At 41.8% G+C, this 24256-nt stretch overlaps 1 protein-coding gene across 1 annotated transcript in view; it reads left to right on the top strand.

The window, feature by feature from the left end:
• The window catches only part of SDC1 (syndecan 1), a 34311-nt gene extending 10392 nt beyond the window's left edge, over positions 1-23919 (top strand). The window contains exons 2-5 of the mRNA XM_038393614.2: positions 18071-18161; positions 19707-20221; positions 20628-20751; positions 21547-23919. Of these exons, the coding sequence (XP_038249542.1) occupies positions 18071-18161; positions 19707-20221; positions 20628-20751; positions 21547-21713 (897 nt within the window). The 3' untranslated portion in view covers positions 21714-23919. The remainder of the gene's footprint in view (positions 1-18070; positions 18162-19706; positions 20222-20627; positions 20752-21546) is intronic.
• Positions 23920-24256: the final 337 nt, after the last annotated feature.

Below are 24256 nucleotides of genomic sequence, written 5' to 3' on the forward strand. Positions count from 1 at the left end.
GTTCAAGAGCTGGGAAGCACCAGCTGGAGTGGGGCTTCAGCCCCATGGGGCATGCCTGCCAAGGCTTCAGCCCCACTCCTGCTGAAGCCCAGAACCCTGAGAGGCATACCATGCAGGGCAGAAGCCCCAAGTTCCCGCCCCCTGCAGTTTAGTAAGTGAGGAATTGGAGGAGGGGTGTCTCAAAGCTGAACTTTAATTGTAACAGTGCCTCATGCCACTGTTTGGCCACCCTGCTATAGCCAATAGCCAGTCATCAGTAGGCACTTAAGTGGAAAAACCCCATATGGTCATCAATTTAACTATCTACAACAGGTCAATGTGCTTAAATGGCACCTATGTGAAGTGGGAAAGTATCTAGGCTTGCATAAAACTCATTGATTAGAGTCAAACATGACAGCATTCAACATTAGCTTTATTTACAGAAGTGGGAATGGCAGGTTTGTAGTAACTTGCCAGCTGTCTGAATATCAAAACTGAGCCAAAGGCTGATTTAAGATAAACTTGAATCTCTTGGATTCTTCCATTAGAGTAGGTCAACTTTTGTATTTTGGCTCCTCTTTCCGCCTGAGGACAGCAGCTCAAACAAGAGGGCTGTATCCTGGAGAACTTGGGTAGTGATGAGTGGCCTTTTAGCTCACTTGCATCAATTGAGTAATGGCCTTTAACAGAATAGCTGATAGGCTGGGTCTTTTTTGCGGGGGGGGGGGGGCATTAAGCTCAATGATTCTTCCCACATGGAACTCAACTATGTGGTCATACCTTTCAGAGCCTCTTTACACAGTTTCTGTTTTTTAAATATAGTAGCTAGTCTCCTTGTGCTCAAGCCCCATGTCCTATAAAAATCCTGTTCAGTTGTTAGATGGACACTAGTTTTGGCCTGTATTGTCACATCTATAATAGCCAACCATCTGTGCTGTCTCAAGATGGTTGCTGTATGTAGCCATTCTAAATGACCACATCTGGACTGGCCTATGCTCTTCCTGGGAGCCAAGAATCCCATGCCTATGCTAACACATGAAAATATTAATTCTGGTGCTATAACTAAAATATCTCATTCCAAGATTCTTAACATGAGACTGAACCAGGGGTCTTAATTGAATAGTGATTATGGACCTTACTATACTTCCAGAGCACTGACTTTTATAGTCACTGAGATGCTTGGATCTGAATTAGTCAAGCTTTACAAATGCCTCTGGAAATTGCTTGATTGAATCTTTATAGTGTGGTCTGTCTGGGGGGCTGTGTGCTGAGCCTAGCAGCCTGCTAGGCAAGGCTGAGAGCTTAGCCTGCCATCCTTTGATCACTAATCCCTTTAGGATCCCTTGACAAGGGGGCAGAGCAGAGCTAACTCTTGGAGAACAGGGATTTAAAAAGCCAGGTCCTAAGTCACCCAAGGTGCTAGAGAACAAGACTCTTGTGAGAGAGTTTAGCAAGGGTACATGAGAGCCAGGTACACTTAATAAATTTATGCCAATAAACTCCCCCTCAAAAAACCAAACCAACAAAACCCCTAGCAAGAGTGGAAAAAAATAATGCAGGCAGAAGTCCAGCAACAGAGTGGTGGCTATCCACTCTACTGCACTGAATGCAGCATGTATGATTGATTACTTGCTGTGTGGGCAAGCAGTGTACATGTGGATTTGGTTCAGTCAGCTCATGGCCCTCAGACTGAGTACAGGCTCTTGAGACCAGACTGCTTGAACTGGAAGTGAAGGGACATAGAAGTATGAAGACTTTCTGGGGCACAGTAGAACAGTGCCACACCAACTCTGACAATCTCTGTGCTGTTGAGGATGAAAGTCTGAGGGAAGGAGAAAATCAAGCAGGAGTGGAGGGAAGCTGTCATGGTATCCTATTGCAATAAGGACACATCTTTAGGGGAAGGACCCCTGTTAATGGGAAGACTAGTAATGGAGGATTTCGTTATTAGAAATATAGATAGCTGGGTTTGACTGGGAGAACTGATGATGAATTGCCTGCTGAATTCAAAGCTTGTGGACCTCTCAAGACATCTTGACAGATTTGCATGCAATGCTGGAATGGAGCTAGTGGGTGTGGTACATGTAGGTACAAGTGACATAGGGAGAGGTAGGAGAGAGGTCCTGGAGGCTGAATTGGGACTGTTGGGTCAGAGATTAAAGTCCAGAACCTCCATGGTAGCATTCTCTGAAATGCTTCTGGTTCAACACACAAGGCAAGTTACAGGCAGAACTGCAGGGTCTAAATGCATGGATGAAGTGGTGATATTCAGCAGAGGGATTTAGGTTTATTAGGAACTGAGGAACCTTTTAGGAAAGGAGGCACCTATACAGGAAAGAGAAGCTCCACCTAAACTGAAGTGGAACCAGATTTCTGGCATGTAAAATTAAAAATCTCTGACCTTTTTAAACAAAGAGCTGGGGGAAGGCTGACAGGTATGTAGGATCATACAGTTTGTCCAAACTCTACCTTAGGGGAGGATTTATTATAGGAGATACTGTATATCCTAATGAGGAGTGGAGACATTTCCCTTCAAACGAGAGTCCTATTCAACTACAATTGCATGAAGACAGACAACAAAATGTTGACACATTTTAGAAGTGCTTATGTACAAATGCTAAAAGTCTAAATACAAAGATGGGTGAACTTGAGTACCTAATATTAAATGAGGATATTGATACAATAGGCATCACAGAAACTTGGTGGAATGATGATCAGTGGGACATGGCAATACCAGGTCACACTATATAGGAATGATAGAAGGCTGCACTGGTGGGGAAGTGGCCTTGTATGTGAAAATCGTAATCAAATATAGTAAAAAGCTTAAATGAATCAAAGCATACCATAGAATCTCTATAGATAGAAATTCCATGTTTGAACAGTGAGTGTAGAAGAGGAATATACTACCAAGCAGGTGACTAGGATGGTGACTGATTTGTGAATGCTCAGGGAGATCAGAGGCTACAACAACAGAACTTGATAATGGGGGATTTCAGTAATTCCCCATATTGATTAGGAACATGTCGCCTCAGGATGGGATGCAGAGATAAAATTTCTGGACACTATAAATGACTGATACTTGGAGCAGCTAGTTCTGGAACCTACAAGGGATGAGGCAACTCCTGATTTCGGCTTAAGTGGCAGACAGGATCTGCTCCAAGAGACAAATGTAGCTGGACTGCTTGGTAAGAGTAACCATCATGCAATATCCTTTGGGGGAGGGGAATACCAAAGAAACCCACCACAGTAGCATTTAACTTCAAAAAGGAGGCTAGTTAAAGGGAAATTAAGAACGGTCACAAGTGAAATATCTGCAAGCTTCATGGAAACAACAAACTGTCAGTAGCTCAAATTAAATATGCCCAACATAAAGTAAGATGACCAAAAAGGCACCATGGCTAAACAATAAGAGGCAGTTAAAGACTTCCTTTAAAAATTGGAAGTCAAATCCTACTGAGGAAAATAGAAAGGAACATAAACTTGGGCAAGTAAAGTGTAAATGTATAATTAGGCAGGCCAAAAAACTTGAAGAGCAACAAGCAAATAACCCATACTAACAGCAAAAAAGTTTATTTATATTGGAAGCAGTAAGCCTGCCGAACTGGGGCCACTAGACAATTGAGAAGCTAAACAAGAACTTGAGGAAGACAAGGTGAGGGGGGGAAGGGCAAGCTAAATGAATTCTTTGTGTCCTCACTGTGAAGGATGTGAGGGAAATCCCCATACCGGTGCCTGATCTGAGAAACTCTTCCAGATGAAGGTGACAAAGGGAGGTTTTGGAACAAATTGGTAAACTACACAGATGGTAAACTGTTTTACCATCTGTATAGTTTACCAATTTGTTGGTTTTTCACTCAAGAGTTCTGCAGGAACTTAAATATGAAATTGCAGAACTAGTAACTGATATGTGACCTCTCACTTAAATCAACCTCTGTACCAGATGACTGGAGGATAGCTAATGTAACGCTTTTTTTTTTTTTTTTTAAAAAAAACTCTAGAGCCTGTCCTGGAAATGATAGGTCAGTAACCTTAACTTCAGTACCAGGCAAATTTTTTGAAACTATAGTAAAGAACAGAATTATCAGACAGATAAACCTGTTCTGTCAACATGGCTTTTGTAAAGAGAAATCATGCCTTTGAAGGGGATCTCAAACAAGTGGCCATAGTGTACTTGGACTTTTAGAATATCTTTGACACATCCTTCACCAAAGGCTGTTAAGCAAACCAGTCATGGATAAGAGAGAAGATCCTCATGAATCAGTAACTCCTTAAGACAGGAAACAAAGGGTAAGAAGTCTTCTCACAGTGAAGAGAGGTAAATAATGGGATCCCCAAGGATCTGTATTAGAACCAATGCTGTTCAACATGTTCATAAATGATCTGGGAAAAGGGGTAAACAGATCATATTGCCGGCAAATTTTGCAAAATTACTCGAGATAAAGTCCAAAGCTGACTACAAAGTTAAATATCTCACAAGCAGGTGAGTGGGCAAGAAAATAGATGAAATTCAATGTTAAGTGCTTAGTGAGGTACTTTGGAAAACATAATCCCAGCTCTACATACAAAATGGTGGCCTCAAAATTAGCCCTTACTACTCAAGAAAGCCATCTTGGAGTCATAATGGATAATTCTGAGAACATCTGCTCATTTTGCCATGGCAGTCAAAACAACTAACTCTTCAGAACCATTAGGAAAAGCATAGATAATAAAACGGTAAATGTTGCTATATAAATCCATGATATGCCCACACCTTGAATAATGTATCCAATTCTGGTCCCCCATGTCAAACATGATAGATGTTGGACTTCAAAAATACAGAGATGGGCAACAAAAATTAGGGGTTTGGAACAGCTTTCATATGAAGAGTAAAAAGTCTAGGTTGTCTCATCTTTAGAAAAGAGATGAATGGGGGGAAATGCGATAGAGGTTTATAAAATTTTGAATGGTATAGAGAAAGTGAATAGGGAAATTTTTCTCCTTCTCATAATACAAGAACCAGGGTAATCTGATGAAACAAAATACAAGGAAGTGTTGCTTCACACAATACACAGGCAACCTGTGGAACTCATTGCCAGGGGCTGTTTTGAAGGCCAAAAGTATAACTGGATTAAAAAAACAATATTTAATTTCATGGAGGATAGGTCCATCAAGGGCTATTTAGCCAAAATGGTCAAGGATGCAATGTCATGCTCTGGGTCTCTCTGAACCTCTAACTGCCAGAAGCTGGGACTGGATGACAGATTGCCTTGTTCTGTTCATTCCCTCTGAAGCATCTGGCACTAGCCATTGTTGAAAGACCAGATACTGGGATAGAGTACTGTTTCATCGAAAAGTACTGTTTCAAAGCCAATGTTTCCACAATAAACTTACTTATAAGAATGGCCATACTGGGTCAGACCAATGGTCTATCAGCTAGTGTTAATACTCTTCGACTTAAATACTCTTCTGCCATAGAGTTGCATGATTTACCTTTTAAAGCAAGGAGAGACCTGCATGAGAGATTCTACAGTAGTAAATAAGCCTGGTACTGATCGTGCTTAGCTGTGGTGAAAACTGAGATGGGAAAGGAATATTACTTACCAAGATCTGGAAAAATGATATAGTGAGCCCTGGCTACGTACAACCTTTGTCCCAGTATGACTCATGCTTACGGGCATGACAAAGTCATACGTTGGTACACTGGGAGTGGTTGGGTCATTACAAAATCTAAACTTAATTTCCCCAATACTATTTTCTCCCTACTGTTACTCACATCTTCTTACCAACTGTTGGTAATTGGCCACTCTTACCACTTCAAAAGTTATTTCTTCTCCCTTGGTATCCTGCTGTTAATTGATTTCTCATTAGACTGACCTAGCACTTGGTACAGCAACCCACATCCTTTCATGTATTTATATCTGCTCCTGTATCTTTTACTTCATACATCTGATGAAGTGGGGTCTAGCCCACAAAAGCTTATGCCCAAATTTTAGTCTCGAAGGTGCCACATAGACTTTTTTCTGATACAACTAACACTGCTACCACTGAAACCTGAAACTGGTACAGTAGGCATCTTGATATAGATGCCATTATACCAAAGTTCATGTTGTAGCTTATTCCCATAGTGGAAGGGGAATATTCTATACTGTAGAAGCTCCTTATAATTGTGGCCACATGGCAGGGTAGATACAATGGTACAATTGTGTGTAGGTATCCCATTGTCCGTGTCTAGTGGCATGGGGAAAGGTTTCCTATCTTGTGTTTAACTACTTTCTTGTAGCACATCTTAAGCCTCTTTCAGCTACACTGCTTGCCTTAGTTAAGCTACCATTTTAATTACATAATGGAAATGCATAAAACATGGCTGTATTGGGAATTTTCAGGAAGATTAACACACCCTTGTCAGGAGGTTCATACCAGGGGTATGGGATACTGAGATGAAACTGTAGGAGCTGCTTGTGTGTGGTTTTTGCAGACTCTAGCTTGTACTTACTGACCTCACTGGTTGCCTGGTAAGATTCTGAAAATAGACTTCTCAAAACTCTGTATAGGACTTGTAGTGATGTCCTACTGCTCTTTCACAGCAGGATTTATCTACTTCCTGTAATGAGGAAAGCATTCCTTGTAGCTGACTGCAGTCAAACAGGTTTCTCAAATGCCAGACTTTGCTTTCTCCACTTGCTTGAAGCAAATCATGGTGGAAATCTGGACGTCAGACTCCACTGTCAAAGCCAGCCTTTGCTGTTGCAGCCTGGCAACTAACTGCAGCCACACAATCAAGTGGTTGAGTGCAAACAGTTGTCCCACAAGCCTGCACGTAAATGTGATATTGTGGGGGCAACCAACACCTTGCCTGCATTATAGGCCTGGGTGATAATCTGAGATGCCTAAATAGCCTCAAAGAATAGCTGTTCTATGGAGCAAACCATCTAAGGTGCCCCAAGTACTCCTTTTCTAACAAATTTATTTGAGCACAAGCTTTTGTGAGCCACAGCTCATATATTTGGAATGGGACTGTGGAGGAGGTGAGGCAGGCATTGTCAAAAGACAGTGACTGTGCAAGCTGGAACTCTTCTTCAGTTAAAGGCCACTGACACCTGGGTTGTATATTCAGAGATGAGGAGGTACCAAAAGGTGGCTTACCAAGCACTTGAATACAGCATTTCACTTCTTCTAGAAACACTTCAACAAACCAGATTGCAAAAGCATTGGGAAATGTTCTAAGGCACTCTAATACTGCATGTGGGCCTTGGCTAAGGGGCCTGAAGGACCCTTTATACTGGACATGGTTGGGTCACCCTAGAGCAATGGTTCTTAAACAGAGAGATGCATATCTCAGGGAGTACACAGAGGACTTCTGGGGGTACATCCATTCTAGATATTTGCCTAGTTTTACAACAGACTACATAAAATCTACTAGCAAAGTCCATACAAACTAAAATTTCATACAGAGAAAATGAGTAAGCAAACTTTTAGTAACTTAAGTGCTGTGAAACTTTTTTGGTCTGGTTTTTTTTTTTTTTTTTAAGGGAGATGAAACTTAGAGTGAACAAGGCAAATCAGACTCCTGAAAGGGGGACAGTCATTTGGAAAATTTGAGCCACTGCCCTAGAGATCATGACGAAACTGAAGAAGACTTAAAATCAGGAAACTCTTAAGATGTACTGTTGTAGCTCATGGGTAGGGCTACAATTGTCTCAGAATCCATGATTTCCAAAGACTTGAGCCCAGAGCACCTGAGAGCTGCAGGGTCCCCCCCATTGCCTGTGGTGGCTGGGAACTGCAGGGCCCTAAGCTCCCAGCTGCCACAGGCAGCGGAGGGAATGCTCTGGGAGTGTCCTGGGCACCCCCAGATGGTATGGGCAGCCCTAGGGGTTACCCATTTTGTCATGCACGTTTTTAGTAAAAGTCATGGATTATTTTACTTTATTGCCTGTGACCTGTCTCACTTTTTAGTTTAAAAAAAATAAATAAAACAAAACACAATCTTAGCCTTACATATGGGGTGGACTTGTTAGATGTCTGCCCCACTGCCTGAGTAACTTGGAACTAAACTTGACACTTAACTGGACAAAACGCTCAACGTACAATAAGTAACAACTGCAGCGTTACTGTTTGTAGGCTTGGATGGCACATCCATAACATTAGTGACTGAAGTTGTCTTTGGGGTGTGAAATTCTAGAATGCAGATTTAACTATATGTAAATTACTGACTGATTATATATGCAGTCTAACTGTGGAAACAGATGCAGGATATTTAAGTCCTTTACAAGAAAGGTAACTACCAAAGCGGTGGCTGATTTGGTTGAAGACCTCTGTGGTAAGCCTTGCTGGCTGAGAATTTTGTCGGTATCTCTGTGGCTCTGAACTGATTAAATGTCCTGTCTGTCACTGGATACTCTGATATACCCATTGTATAAAACCTAAAAATAACCTTTAAATGGTTATTTATAATCAAATGACCTGTTAGATGACTGGCAGTGAGTAAAAGGCAGGTGAAGTTTGCCCGGAGGCTTGATAAATGCTAGAGGACCTAGATCACCCAGGTAGCCCATTTTTCCCCCTTCCAAGGTTGGCATGCATTCCTTTTGATTTGGGGAGTATGTCTCTTGTTCAGAGGAGACTTCTTGCTAACTTTGGTCTCTCTTATGCAGCTGGCAGCAGAGAGATACTGGGTCAATACTTCTAGGACCAGGAAGGAACCATTAAGTTCACCAAAACTGGCCAGCTGCCTAGCACAGGCCAGAAAATGTCACCTAGTAACTCCTAAAGTGAAGGGGACATGCACACATCCCAGAAGCCACAGCCATGCATGTTTCCAGCAAGGAACCAGCCTGAGACTTCAGTTCACACCTGACAGGCTACATGAAGTGATCGGGGTTTGCTAACAAGAGGACCCCAACCTGAATCTGCAGAAGTGGAGAAACTCTAGCTACTTTACCATAGACCCCTGAGATATCTGATCATGAAGCTCAGAGCCCTTCTAAAGTAGGGTAAGAGATTAGGTTAGATGGAGAAGTCTTCCACAGTATTAAGTGATCCACTTCTCTGAATGTGAGTGACTCAACAGCATGATTCATCAATAGCAGTGACGCATTAATTGCACTGCAGTTGACCTAGCTGTGAGCAGATGCTGTTTGCTAGGACAGACTTTCTGGGTTCTGCAATGACTAGCAAATATTAGTGGTCCTCTAGTCCTGGACATAGCATGCAGGAAGCATGGGCTGGTGGCAACAGGAGAACAGAGGCACAACAGCATTTGGAAGGCTGAAGAATTGAGCAAAGTTGTCTAACAAATGCCTGTAAAAGTAAGCTCCTAAGGGCTGTAGTCCTGGATCAGGGCCCCTGTTGTGCTAGGCATTGTACAGACATGTAAGACATGCCATATATAAATTAGAGTACCTTAAATAACTATTTTTGATGCAAAAATGTGCCCATTCCAGATTAAATAAATCCTTACAAGTCATTTTGGCCACTTTCCTCATGCAATCTCTTGCTAATGTCCAAGCTAAATGTAAGGAAAATTATATTCTGTTCTAGCACTAGTCTGCATGGGCCACTTATTCCTCCCCTCCCCACCCCCCGCCCCGGGTGATAGGTAGGTGTAGTGTACTTGCTTGAGGACTTCATGCCATTTTCTAGGAGGGAGGGTGGCTTCTACAGGTGGCAGTAGCCTAACTGCAGAGACTTGATGCATCAGGGTGTGGCTTGTATAACTTGCCCTGATTTATTTCACGTATTCTGTAGAAGGGGCACAGGATGAAACTTGGGCCTAGTGTAAAGGGGTGCAACTCCCACTAACTTCAATAGACGCTGCAGCCATTGCAGCAAAGGCCAAGCTTGCTCTTGTTCAGAGACCAATGAAAACCCTGTATGGGAGGGAGAACTGCAAACGTACTCCAGCACCTGCAACTTAATGTACATCCCCTGTCTGAGGGATGGGAGTGTCTTGCAGTCCCAGAGCACATGCTAGGGTTGCCAACTTCCTAATTGCACAAAACCAAACTTCTTTGCCCTGCCCCTTTTCTGAGGCCCTGCCCCCACTCATTCCATCCTCCCTCTCTCTGTCACTAGCTATTCCCCCACCCTCACTCACTTTCACTAGGCTGGGGCAGGAGGTTGGGGTGTGGGAGGGGGTGAGGGCTCTGGCTGGGAGTACAGGCTCTAGGCTAGGAATGAGGGATTTGGATTGCAGGAGAGGGCTTGGGGCTGGGGGCACAGGGGTTTGGAGTGCATGAGCAGGCTCAGGGCTGGAGCAAGGGGTTGGGGGGACAGGATCCAGGAGGGGGATCAGGGCTGGGGCAGGGGGTTGGGGTGTAGGTTCTAGAAGGGAGGGTAACAGTTTAACTGGCGCAACATGCAGCGTGAACATGGCTCTCTGGTGCATGTGGCTTATTCTGGTTTAGCTAAACCTCTTCCTAATTAACTTGGACTAAATTGAAATGAGCCATTCTTGCGCCAAGTCAAACTGGTGCTAAAAGCCATGTGGATATTCTGAACTCCTTTGGCTTAAGTACACACTTGCAGTTATACTGGTGTGGCTTTCTCATCCTATCTGAACAAGCAACTAATAGGAAAAGTGGGCCAGGGGATTATAAGAGGCACAATCAAAAGAATGCACTGTATGAAAGATGCTGCTGGTACTCTAGGAATGTCTTTCTAGAAAGACATTGATTTCTCTTCCTCCTGAGCTACTTAGTTTCCATGTTGCAGTGAAAGTTTCTCATTCTAGTTCATTCTTAAACATGCAGGCTCTGCTGCTTGAATCTGGCAGTAAAAGGCAGCCTGCATGTCCCAACCATAACACAGAGCAGTCCACACCCTTCTCCTGCAATTAGGAACAATTTGGCGCCTAGTCTGCTTCCAGGGCAGAGCCAGCTCAGGCTCTTGAGTGTTGCCTCAATCCTCCCCATCTACTCTCTCATTCAAGTTTGTTGCTTTAACCCAGGCTAGCTGGCCCAACTGGCGGTGTACGAGTTAAAGCCTGGATGTTGCTTTTCCTCAGGCTGGTGACCCACTCATTGTAGTGAGGACATAGGTTAAATTACTCAATGACTAGTAAATGTTTTGCTCACAATCTTGCCTGCCCACCCCACTTGCTCAGGACAGAAGTTCTCCTACAACTCACAGAGGAGCTCAGCATACTGCAGCTCAAGAACTCTGGGATGCACTAGCAGTCCAGGTGATGCACACTGGAGCATGGCACCATGAAGACACTGTAACTAGGGTAGGAATTTGCATTATAGCTGCACAGTCAACAGGCTAATCTGAATGCCAGTCACCCCAGTTACTCCTGTAGTGAAGGCATACCACTAAGAAGGGCAGCATTTGAATGACACTTTTTTTTTTTAATTTTTGCTCCCTTAATTCAGAAGGTGTCTAACACACAGCTACATCCACATTTGATCTCTAAAATCCAAGAGGAATGAGCTGGAGGTGGGAATAGCAGCCACTGGCCTGTATGTGACTAAGTAGCTCTGGTTGGCTGGAAGGCCATGGAGGATCTGAAGGCAGTGTCTGGATTATGTTTATCTTGCACATGCTGGATTGAGGAATTTAGTTTTTGTTTAAAAGAAAATACTGCCCTTGCCCTTGGAATCCCTCTGTGCTCACTGTTTTTGTGTAAAGCCATGTGGCCCCTGAGATGTATGTAGTGACTTGCATGCACCAATATCAGAGGTTGTTAGACCAGCAGACTACATAGTGTGACAGAAGTTAATCTACCTTGGGACCTAACAGCTCAGCAGCTTAATGTTTAACTTGCAAGTTATTGGCTCTCTGATAATTTCCAGTAGGGAAAGGTAATGCTGATCAGACCACAGTGTCACGTGTAACAGCTGAAATACAATTCTGAAAAGCAGACAACCAGCTAGAAGGAGTATTTCTATAATAAACAGAGTAGAACTAGATGGCTCATAACATAAGTCTTGGAAGCCATAGCTCATCAATTCATACCAAACTGGATGATGTAGAAAACATGACACTTTCCCATTGCACAGCCTCTTTGTAAGACAAGCCAAATCCTACTCTCCTCTCACCATGCAACTGTAAATTACTGGGTCTTCACTAGTATAAAAGAAGAGAGCCTGACACTTCTCAGGATTTAATTCTGAGTTCACTGGTAGGCTGGCCTGCCTAATTGGAATAGGTCCTAGATCCTCTTTGCAAGACACAGACTGCAAACCATGCTGTCTTCTCACTGACAGAGTTGAAATAGTTGAGTATACCAATGGCTATACAACAAAAAAACAAAGCGCGCGCACGCACACAGAGCACGCTCAGTCACAAACCTGAAACATGAGATGTCACTTCAGTGTAAATAAGAATCTCCCCTCAAGGAAAAGGGAACAGTGGCCTTCAGGTAGGAACCATCAAAAGTGGAGCTGGGGAGTGAAGAGTTAAATGTTTATCTGCCAGTAAGGGGGAGAGGATCCACCTGTTATGCTGGAATTTCTTTGACTTCCTGTTCCCAAAGCAAACAGACACAAACCGCTTCAGTTTGTTTGTTGGGGGGGTTTTTTGGTTTAGTTTTTTCCTTGTATTTTGTACAAGATAACCTGAAAGGGACCTTGTTATCAGTAGCTGACAGGTAAAGTTGATGTGACCTAAATCAGAATGACTAGGGATTCTGTAGGGGGTAGACTCTCTTTTAGAGGCCCAAGTCAATAAACCTGTTTCCCTGTCCTATTGATTCCTGGCCCCATATAAAGACTCTTTTTATATCCACATCTTGACAGTGAAGATGCTGGGATTGTCTTCAAGAGCTTTACTGGCTTCAGTACTCAAAACCAGCTAGTGCTAAATCAAGCTCTGGAGCCAAGACTGGGGCATGTCTACACTTGCCTCTGGAGTGATCGATCCAGCAGGAGTCAATTTTTGTCTAGTGAAGATGCGATAAATCGACTGCTGAGCACTCTACTGTTGACTCTGGTACTCCACTGGAGTGAGAAGTGTAGGCGGAGCCAACAGGAGGGTCAGTAGTTGATCTATTGCAGTGAAGACATGACTTCAGTTCGTCAACTTCAGCTATGCTATTTTTGTAGCTGAAGTTGAGTAACTTACACAGACTTAGCTCGCCACATAGGCCCCCTCTCCCAGCGTAGACCAGCACTTAAAGGCTTTGATTTTTTCCAAAGAGCTCTCAATTCTAAAATGGGCTTGTACTCATTGAGTTTTGGAAACTGAGCAGGCTCGTAGATTTTATTTACTTAAGGCCAGCAGGGACATGGGATCATCTAGTCAGACCTGCATAATGCAAGCCATAGAATCTTACGGTTAAAGCATCTCTTGAAGAAAGGCATCCAGTCTTGACAAACTTCAAATCAAGCAATGGAGAATCGCATCTTCCCTCAGTAGCTTGTTCTAATAGTTATCTTCACTATCCAATTTGTGCCATCATACCTGCTGTGAAACATAGTGAATATATGTGCTATCTCTTGACGCTTCTCTGTTCTCCAGTGCAAGTGTTCGTACCCTCTAACTTTCATGGTGAGCTAAAGAGCAGCTCTGCTTTCCCCAGTAGCCAAAGTAATGAGACACAGGGAGAGCTGCATGATTCCTGCCCCATTCTCCCTCCCCCAACAACCCCAAAAGCAACCACCCATGGAAGCCTTGGCCTTGCCTATATGTAGGAAACTTGTACTCCATTGGTGCTCCAATAGTGGTGGAGGTTTTTATGTAACCCAGGAATTTTAACCTGTCCATTGCATTATTTGGATGGTCCTCCAAATGCATCTTGTATCTCTTGCTCACTTTTTATAGTAGTTGATAAAGACACTGTATTAGAGGGTCCTTGTTCAAAGTGCAACAGTTGCACATGGGTTGCCTCTGAAATGTTCTTTTGCTTGGTTCTTAGGAAAACAGACTGGATTGCTAATGCAGCTTCCATTAACCTTTTGGCTGGCCTAGGTTTGAGTGTTAGCGAGTTTGCTCATTGGGAAATGACGACTACATTCCCCTGCTAATATGTCAGTCAGACTTATGGCATCCAAACTCCAGTATTGGAGCTCATGTACCATCGAGCCTGTGCTACCTTGGAGCAGTCTAGCTAAAGCAACCATAAACTGGTGCAGCAAGACCACACAGTGGCCAAGACTGTCTGTCTGATTTAGACGCAAATACCTTCGCTATTATAAGTAACGACTGCACCAGACCTTACGCAGGCCTCCCTTAACCCCTTTGCAAACCTATTCCCACAGGATGCTTTTGGTTAATGTCTCTGAGCATAACTTTGTGTACCTTCAAACAAGCCTGAAGGTGACTGACAGTGTTAGATGACAGAAAAATAATCTGAAATCTCTCTATCCATCTGAGCATCCTGCAAGCCTGTGGCTTTGAGCAGCAGAGGGTAGAGTTAGTCCCACTCAGGATATTAATTCTAACAAACTCACATTTCTCTTAGTGAGTGATGAAGATAGTCTTCCACTGGTATCCACGTCAAGCTAAAAAGCTTTTTGAATGGCTCTGTTGTACAAAGCCAGTCCTTCCAATGGCATTACTGCCTCCAGCATTTTCAGATGAATTGCATGAAAGAGTGGATTTGTCCAAGTATTTTTGTGAGTTAACTGTTCAATCTATTCCAATAACTCCTTTGCAATTAATGTTCAGTGTGAAAACTGGAAACAGGCTGGAGGAAATGTTTGCTATTGGCTGTCTGATAAGATGGGAATGATCATGTCAGTAATAGACTAGCTAGGTTTTTCAGGATACGATGTGTGCCTAAAATGGGACTGCAAGGTGGGAAGCCACAGTATGCAGCAGAATTATAAGTTGGAAGAAACACGTCAACGTAGCAGCATTACTCCAGGTAATTAGGCTTGGCATAATTTATCTCTTTGTAGTTGGCAGATATTAAAAATAAGCACTAATATCTTTAATGTAAACTCACAGTTGTAGGAAATTATGGGGGGAGTGTCAAATTGAATGACATATGTTGAGATTCAATGTTTAACTGTAAAATACATTTCAACCTCCATGTCAAAAGATCACTAAGTTCTCACTCAGGCAGCACTTTTCTTTCTTTGCCTGTCTGCAAATTTTGACTCTAAAAACATTTTTTCCTTGGTGCTTGGATGGTGGAATTGATATGTATTGGAACTTAACGGTTAAAAATGTAATCCTTCCCTGCCAACACAGTGATGGATCTTAGTGTTCCAAAAGTTTACTCTGAAGAGTCTAACTTTAACAGACTTCTATAATACTGATCTCCACTAGGGAGTTATAAGAATGGGATATAAATAATCTTTCTTCTAACTAAAGGACTTCTATGAAAACTTGACTCCACCATAGGCTGCTACAACCAGTAAAAATCATTAACTGAGCTACCCCACTCCCACAACCCTCCTGTTTGCTCCTGCATGTGTGTAATCCTCACTTTCATTGAAGTGTGGGTGGGGTGAGATCACCAACTGTCTACAGAACTCCAGCCACTACTTCTCACAATTCATTTTAATAGTCCGAAGTCTGTATTCTGGCAGGTGTGAAGGACTCTAGCTGCAACTTGCAAGTGTCTTTAGCATAATGGTGTGAAACAGAACAGTATTAAGTACTCTGTCTATTTATCCAGACAATGAGAGACTCCATTTTAAGGTACTCCATTGGGAAAGCAATACTCTGACCCTTAAAGGCACTAGGGTGTTTGGGTTTGTGTAAGATTGGCATGCTTTGCTCACAAACTAATGCAAGCTGGTGCCATGTGTATTCAAAACAAGAATATAACCACTTGGAAAGATAGTTACAAGCTATTTGCAACTGATAGTCTTTTCAGTGACAGTGAATCATGACATCTCTGAAAGACAATAGTTCTTACAATGAAGTAGTTGCATACTGTATTGATGGGGTTATAGCTGTGGCAGTCCCACTACCAAAAACATGTGTGCATTCAAGCTGAATAGCAAAAGATCATTTCAGCAGTATATCACACAAACAAATGGATCAGTGTTATGATCATAAGCTTCAGTCATGTGGTTCATCAAAGACTGTATTAGGTGTGTTTGGAGCACAGTGGTGCTGTTCTGACAGTAACTGTAACTACACCTTGGCTAGAACTCTTGTGGTTGGGAAGGGGACTAGAACACACTTGTGCCCAGCCTGCCTTTGCTGGCTGCCCAACTGTAGCTGAATAGCAAGCAGTGACTGATGGGTAAGTACTCAAATAGTAACCTTCACAATCCAGTACTTCTACTGTGGTTACCAGAAAGCAGTATCCTATGCTGCTTCAGTACACAGGATGGCCATGCTGTTTAAGTTAGTAACTTACTTTCAGCCTTCAAGTACAGCAGCATAACTCCACCTACATTGTGCTACTCTGATTAGTCAGTGGGATTAAAGGCTTCCTGTTTGGGTAAAATCTAACTGCAATTAAAAGGTCATGGAGAAACCTTGACCATGAGGTGTGTGCACTGTCTGAACAATGTAATCCCTTTCCTTGATCAAAAACTGAACTAGTCAATGTCTACAGACAGATTCTCTGAATCAACATGCAGATTAAATGTCTAGTTAGACTTTGCTGTGTCTGAAAAGGCTGGTAATTCCTTGAGTAGCATGTCAGTACAGAAACCTGTATTTTTCTATTCGTGCTATTTGTCTTTTGTTCCAAGGATGGCCATTGTCTGTCTAACCAGACCTACTGAAACATTGTGGTCACACTTGGGGGCAGGAATGTCATAACTGGAATACCCTCATACGTAACTCTCCTGCTCTTGTAATAAACTGTTCCTTGTTTAGTTCTGCTCTTAGGTAAACTCTTGGCTGTGCTTTAAGAAGCTTTCATGTTGACTTCATTGTGTTAAAGTCCTTTTTTTTTTTTTTTTTTTAAAGGATTAAAGTCCACTAGTCACTTTTGCCACAACTGCCTGTATGCACAGATGCAGATCTCTACCTGCATGCTGAGCCTTCAGTAGGAAGGTGACCTCTGAACACCTGTCTGGGCCAAAACTCTCATCCAATAAATTCAATGGTATCCCCAAGTGGGAAGCCTCAATTTTTTAAAAAAAAAAATTGATTTTAATCAACTCTTCCATTTGTACTTCAGTACTTTTTTTTTTTCTCTAAAGAGAGGTGCATTAAAGCATGTTGACTTATAGCTGCTAGAGCCTTTACACAAGATTGGGCACATCTTGCTAGCTAAGAGGGCCAATTTTAATTATATATTTACTTAAATTATAGCTTAATGTTTTCATATTTGTATACACTTAATATGTTGGAAAATGGTCTATTGCTTATTCACTAAATCAACTTTTTGCTCACTATTTGTCAAATTAAATTCCAGTTACCATCCTAATCAACTTATCAGCATATACATTGTTTTGTTTAATAAAATAAAACCTTAAGTATGTTTGGTACATAAGTGCTCATCAAAACACGTTTCACATTTACAACCATTTATAACAAGCTTAAGCCTTAACATGTTGTATTAAATTTAGATTTCATTTTCAACAGGCTTATTTAAAAAACACAAACTTACAGAATTGAATTTTTTTCAAAACTCTTTTCCATCCTGGAAAGCATGGTGGGTGATATAAGGGCGATCTCATCAAAGAATAAGTAGGTGAGATCTTGCATGGAAAGCATAAATTTACATTCTCAATTAACAGCATTCATTTAAACAAGTCTGCCTTGCCTAGCAAATCCCTTCCAGAAGAGAGGGGAAATGGCTTAAAAAAAAAAAAAAACACAGTGGTTGGTGTTCCTCAAATTAGTCCATTTCTCTTGGGTTGGAAACCAAGCAGTGTGCTGCATTTGCAGGGTACCTATTGTACAGCAATCCACTCTAGATCAAGAGTAGTGGACTGATAAATCTGGTTGTGATTGTCCAAAAAGAATGGAATCTTCATTCAGGATGCATATTGCACTTTATTTGCCTCTAGCATGATGGGCTCCTTCATGTAAGCACCTGCAATTGAATAAAACCCAGAACGGAAGAGGCTGTTTTCAGTGTGACTCTCTATATGTAATGAATCAGCCCAGAAAGTATGGCCATTCTTATGAATTGAATAGTAACAAATGCATTTTTTTTGGTGGTGCACTTTTTGTGTAGAGTAGTAATAAAATTAAAAAAAAAAAATCACTCTTGTTCTACTCTGTTCATGAATGTAGTCCTTTCTCTTTAAAGCAAACTACAAATTTAAACCTTCCTCCTGAAGACCTGGACTCATCTGGTGGTGGTGGTGATGATGATGATACTTTCTCCGGCTCTGGTGCTGGTGAGTAGATTTGGGTGGGTGGTTTTTTTAACTGCTCAGTTGTCATAAATTCTTCAAGGTCGTGACTTTTGGTGTACAGCTTAGCAAAGGTATGTCCTGGCTCTTCTTTCCCTAGAACAAGGTAACTCAATGTCTTTCCTTTCAGGAGCACAATGCTCCTGATAGTCATTTTAGGCTGTTTTACCTCTTAAGCACAAGCTTTTTGGAAGCCCACTTCAATTCTCAATTAGCTGCTCCTTGTGGGAATAAACAGGGGATCCCAGCGATGTCTACAAAGACATCCTACCTATATCTGACTTGTAATATTAATGGTGATTGGCTCTTACAATCCACTAATGTGAAACCACTGTAGTGGCTCATGCATTCATGGAGCAAGTGAAAGAAACAAAGCAGAGGTGTTAAAGAAGTTATTCCATCTGTTTGGATTATGAGGGAGGGAAGCAGCTGGATGAGAAATTCTACTTAGGCTGCCGAAGCTCTGAACTCCTGGCAGACCTCCCTAGACTATCAACTTCCTCTAGTAGTGACTTCCCATGGGAGGCAGGACTAACCATATACCCCATATAGTGTCAAAGGAGGCCTTCAATGAAATTGGACTCTGGTAGGCATCCCCCTTGCTGGGTCACTATTTCTATTGTAGCAGCTCCTAGATTCCCAATGAGGCTCTCCATTATGCTAGACTTGTCCAAATAAGAAAGTCCATGTTCCAGAAGACTTATGATCTAGGTATTAAGCAATGGTTAAACTTGCTGTATAATGATACAGGTCATAGAAAACTGCTAGGGACCCTAACTGGGTGCAAGTTTCTGTACACCACTAATGCCTATTTAATCTGGTCCAGACTTCAGCTCCCCCAAAAGAAACAAAACTTCCTCAAACTGGTCCATTAGAATAAAATGACTGGAGACCTCCTTCTGGTGTGGAATCTCCCTGTAGAAAAGGGATCAGCATTCATCTCCACTATTAACTTCTGATGTCTGGCCACTGTCAAACCTGGCATTTCTGCCTACACTATTTCTCCCTTTACCCTTCTTCCTGTTCCCAGCTACCCATTTTTTTGGATGGGATATCCTCACTGGTAGGGTTGAGGGTAGGAGAAAGGTGGAAAGCCATATTTCTGGCTACGAGTTTGGGATCAGTTTAGTGATAGGTAAAATGAGTTGGGTTTTGTCAGACTTGCATACAACTCCCTGCCCCATAGGGCAATTCTGAGTTACTAGCTGATCAAAAGTAGTTAACAGACTTACAGGTCAGTGTGTTACAAAAAGGAATGTTTGGCCTTGATGGGCTGCTTTCCCTCCTTGGCACAAGTTCTAATGGCGTACTGACTTGGCAGTACTTGAATAACCAGCGCATCCAATCTTGGATGGATTTTGGGGGTAATGGGGCACTGAAGCAATCGAGTTGCTTTTGGGTCTAATCCAGGCCCTACAGTAAGTTGCCTTTTAATAACAACGCTAGTACACCACACACATACTGAGCTGTTTGTACTTGTCTGCTATTGAATTATCTGTACATCAAGTAATGCTTAATATTCTTGTGTAGGTCCCTTGACCAACCATTCTGTGGTTGCCTGGAATATCCCCTTAGAACATGCAAATTCTTCATCAAGGTCAACAATGTCTACTGGAGCAACTGTTCACCAACCTGCAGTTGATGGCACTGAAAATCCATCTGAAAAGGAAATGGTATCATCATCCCCCACTAGTGATGTGGTGCCAGATGAGGCTGTCTTTTCAGTTAAGAATGAAACTCATGAACTCGGCTCAGCTGCAGAGAAACCTACAACAAATGAGGCAGTCGTAACAACAAGAAGTCCAACTACTCACAGTCTTACTGTCAGAGTAACCGCTACACAAGCCTCAAGCACAGTCCATGTAATTGAACCTAGTATCCATAGCTCTAGTTCATCTGGTGTCTCTAAAGAAACATTTGATCCCAGCTTCACCACTATTAGTGAGGAAGATGCTCACTCCCCAACTACAACAATTCTACCCAGGGGTATATACCCTATAGATGAGAAGGAAACTCCATCTCCTGAAGAAAGCTCCGGGGATCAGGTAAGAATTAACAGTTTCGAATTAACAGTTTCGAATTAACAGTTTCGAATTAACAGTTTCGAATGTAGATCTTTCCCATATCCAGTGCTAAAGCCATACAACAGTGCTGGAATGTAGTAACTTAGCTTCATATGTGGAGTGGAACTAGTTTCTATTATGATGCATTATAAGCTGTTAACAGCTGGGTGTGGGGAAAATTCTTTTGCCATCAGTTGAAGGGAAATATTAACTACTAATATAACAAAACAAGGTCAACGTAAAGCTTTCACAAAAAGAAAAGGAGTACTTGTAGCACCTTAGTCTAACACATTTATTTGAGCATAAGCTTTCAGGAGCTACAGCTCACTTCATCACATGCTTTCAGTGAGCTGAAATGTGACTGACTTGCACTATATCTTTCCCACAGGGAGACTTTATTTTTAGTGAAGAACGAATAATACCATCGGAATCTGAACTGGCTGACTCTTCAAGAGATGCTGAAGCTGCTGGAACTTCCCAGGGGTTAATGGACAGGAAAGAAGTTCTAGGAGGTATTTCAGAATACATTGAATGCTATAGAAGGTCCAGTATAGTCCTCCTAATCTGTGGCTGTCTAATCTGCTATAGGATCCACCCAATACTGCAGAACCTAGGCTTTCTATTTTAAAAATCTCTAGTTATCTGAGCTCAAGATGTTTGGAAACCTGAAAACACTAAATCAAGGTAGTGCTGCACAATAGGTAGATGCCAGATCCTCAAGCTTCTAGTCTATATAGATTAATGCATTGCTAATAAAAATGGGCATATTTCAAATTGAATGTGGGAACACTGTAAAATCAAACCTAATATAGCATGTAGAGAGTATCCTTGGTAATGTAAATGAAGCTGCTGCAGTTTTGATCCAGGTTACTCTGAGGTACATGTTCAAGTGTGTGGTGGTACACTGAGGGAAAAGCTTCTACTCCCAAACAAGGATGTAGTAAAATCTCTTGCCGTACTAGGGCATAGCCTGTTGGCAGGAGTCCTGACTTGGGTACAGTGGGCTCCAGGTAATGGAGGAAGGAACATGGATCTTCAAACTTTCATTTTTGGGAAGGAATTGAAGCCTCTGTAGGGGAGGCTTTCAGAGGACAGCTAGATGCTCAGTTCCCATTGAAAGCTTAAAAAGTGAACACCCAATATCCATTTGTGACTCTTCTGAAAACTCTCTGGATCCTATTGCATCACTTGATTATGAAATGCCTTTATAGTACTGGTCTCTGCTCCTACTAGCATCTCTGGAATAAACTTCAGTCAGAATGTCTCGCTCCTGCATAGTGTCTAATGTGACTTTTGCCTCCCCACAGGTGTCATTGCTGGAGGACTAGTAGGCCTGCTGTTTGCAGTATTCCTAGTGGGATTTATGCTGTACAGAATGAAGAAAAAAGATGAAGGCAGCTATTCACTGGATGAACCAAAACAATCAAATGGAGGATACCAAAAACCACAGAAACAAGAAGAATTCTATGCATAAACACAAGTCTTCAGAACACTTCCCCCCTCTTTCTTGAACTCTTCTGTTCTTGCATACAACCTGCTTGTGGTTTTTGTGCATTAAACTCAAGCCATAAAATCATCAATATAACCCTTGCCACTGGAAACTAACTACAAATTACATCTGGATTCCTGGAACCTAGCCAGCTTTGTTGCACAAATATAGATTCTTTTTTTAAAAAAAGTGGAGCATGGGACTGCAAGACACTAAACTTGCTTTGGCTTATCTAAAGACTCCTGGGAGGGAAGGAGATGAGGGAGAGCTGGAATGTATGTATATAATTGACTTTTAGGAGAACAGCAAGAATTAACACTAACAAGGCTTAAATTATCCATTATAAAGATCCTTGTTAAACTCTCATGGCCTCCACAGTGTGTATAGTGTATTAGAAAGTCTCTACTGCATTTGACAAAGGCCAACAGCTGGTAGCTCATGGTTCTGGCACTCTTTCTAGCTGCCATGATCATAGCACTTAATAGTGGCCATAAGATGTCAACTGGAAAAAGGAGTGGAGGGGCAAGGCAAACAAGTATTTGATCACTGGGTTTGGGATTTTTTTAAGAGTACTAGGAATGAGCTCCTCTTATCAGTTGGATGAATGTACTGTTAAAATTAACCTAGAATTTAAATAGATTGCATCTGAGCATCATATCCCCACTCTGCTCCTTTGAGGTTAAACCAAGATATATGACTTTTGGGAACAAACCGTATCTAAACCATGCATGTAAGTGCCAAGTCTAGTCTTACTGGCTCAAATATGATGAAGTCTTTATATGAGAGACCTTACTGTGTTCCACACCAGTGTGGTACTCTGATGGGCAACTGGTGCCATATCCTAGCTATCTACCTCTCTGCATTGTCAGTTTGTAGTGGTGACTTTGAACAAGGTCTGCCATGAGTGCCATCATACCTTATGTACTGTACATGGCCCATAAGGTACAAAAGACAGAGCAAACCAAGCATCTCTGGCTGCTTGTACTGCCAAAGACCAGGGAGCAGAGAAGCATATTAACTAAACTGATCCTTTCTTGCACCTTAGAATGGTTGTGGTGTTTAGGCTCAAACTAATATCTACTATATAAGTGCCTAGCTCTTTAACTTCTGACATAATTGGGTCTGAATATTAATGTCTTCAGTTTTAGTGTAGAGGTGGATGTTAGCAATGGATAACTGTCATCTCCACAGCATCGCCCAGCTTAGCCTATGGTGCCAAGTCATTGGGTTGCTTACTGATTAGAATGGGCCTAAGAACAGGAACACTTCCCAGAAGTCTCTTGTTTGGATGAAAGTACAGTTTTGTGAATGGGTTTTTCAAGTCTTTAATGTAATATATTAAGAGTAGATGCATTCAGTTGTAGCTTGTACAAGATCATTTGCTTCAGTGTCTATCTTGCACCACAAATTTATAAAACTTTGTTTGAAGGAAATCTCAATTCCAACACAGACCTTGCCTCTGCTTTGCCAGCTAGGGTTTTTTTGTTAGCCTGTTTCAATTTGATAACTTTTTCTGTTCATAGTGAAGGTATAGGAGAGGGAGAGAGTGTTTACAATGTAAATATTTATATTGCCAAGCCAGAGGAAGTGATCCAAGAACACTTGCTGACAGAGGCATGTGTGTTGCATATTCAATTCAGTTTTTAATAACTTAAATGAATTGTAGAAGGTCCTTCCTCAATTGCTAATTGAGTAAATTGGTGCCTTCTCAATTTCTCAACAAAACCAAGAAAATACTTGCTTCATTCCAAACTCTCTGGACAAGAGATTGCCTTGATGTATGAATGTAGCTGTATGTTAACATTCTTAAAGACAAAACTGAGATGTCCATTACTGCCTTTATTTTTACACTGAATTTTTATAAATTAATGCAATGGCCAGATGGTGTTAATTATAACTGTAATTCTTTGCTTTGTATAGGAATGTAGAAATGCTGGTAATAGGCTTTTCTATGAGAAGAATTCTCATAAACCACAGGAAACTATATTTTAAAAAAGGGTAACTTCAGTTGTACGGCCAACCTTTCTACAGGCCAAGAATAACTGTATATTTTGGTAATCTAAAAGAATAGCTGGAGTTATTGACATACAGAAAGTTTTGTATTTAAGTGGTACAAATTAAATATAATTTTAATGGAATATCTTCAGTTGGTTATCTGTACACATGCAATAAATGGCATTTTGGCAAATAACTGGTCTACTGTCAGCCTACCTTCCCATTTTCAGAGTGTCACATGTAACCATAATACAGAACTCCAGGATTTACTTTGAAGCTTGCTCAAGAGCATAAAGCTACACAAATGCAAGCAGCTTCAGCTCTGAAAGAGCATTTGAAGAGTAGGCCCTGAAAGTTTAGCATGTTCTCACTTCATAATAGTAGGGAGAAGCACTTTCTTAACCAGAAACACAGTTCAGAGGCAAAGCAGTTTGAGTACTGAGCAGAAGTTGGGAACAGAGCCACCTGAATCTCTGTCAAAGGCCAACAGCTGCTCAGACTGCAGGTTGGGTGTCTAAGTCCTTCTCCATACT

The sequence above is a fragment of the Dermochelys coriacea genome, chromosome 3 (genome assembly GCF_009764565.3).
Source record: "Dermochelys coriacea isolate rDerCor1 chromosome 3, rDerCor1.pri.v4, whole genome shotgun sequence".
In the NCBI taxonomy this organism is placed as follows: Eukaryota; Metazoa; Chordata; order Testudines; family Dermochelyidae; genus Dermochelys; species Dermochelys coriacea.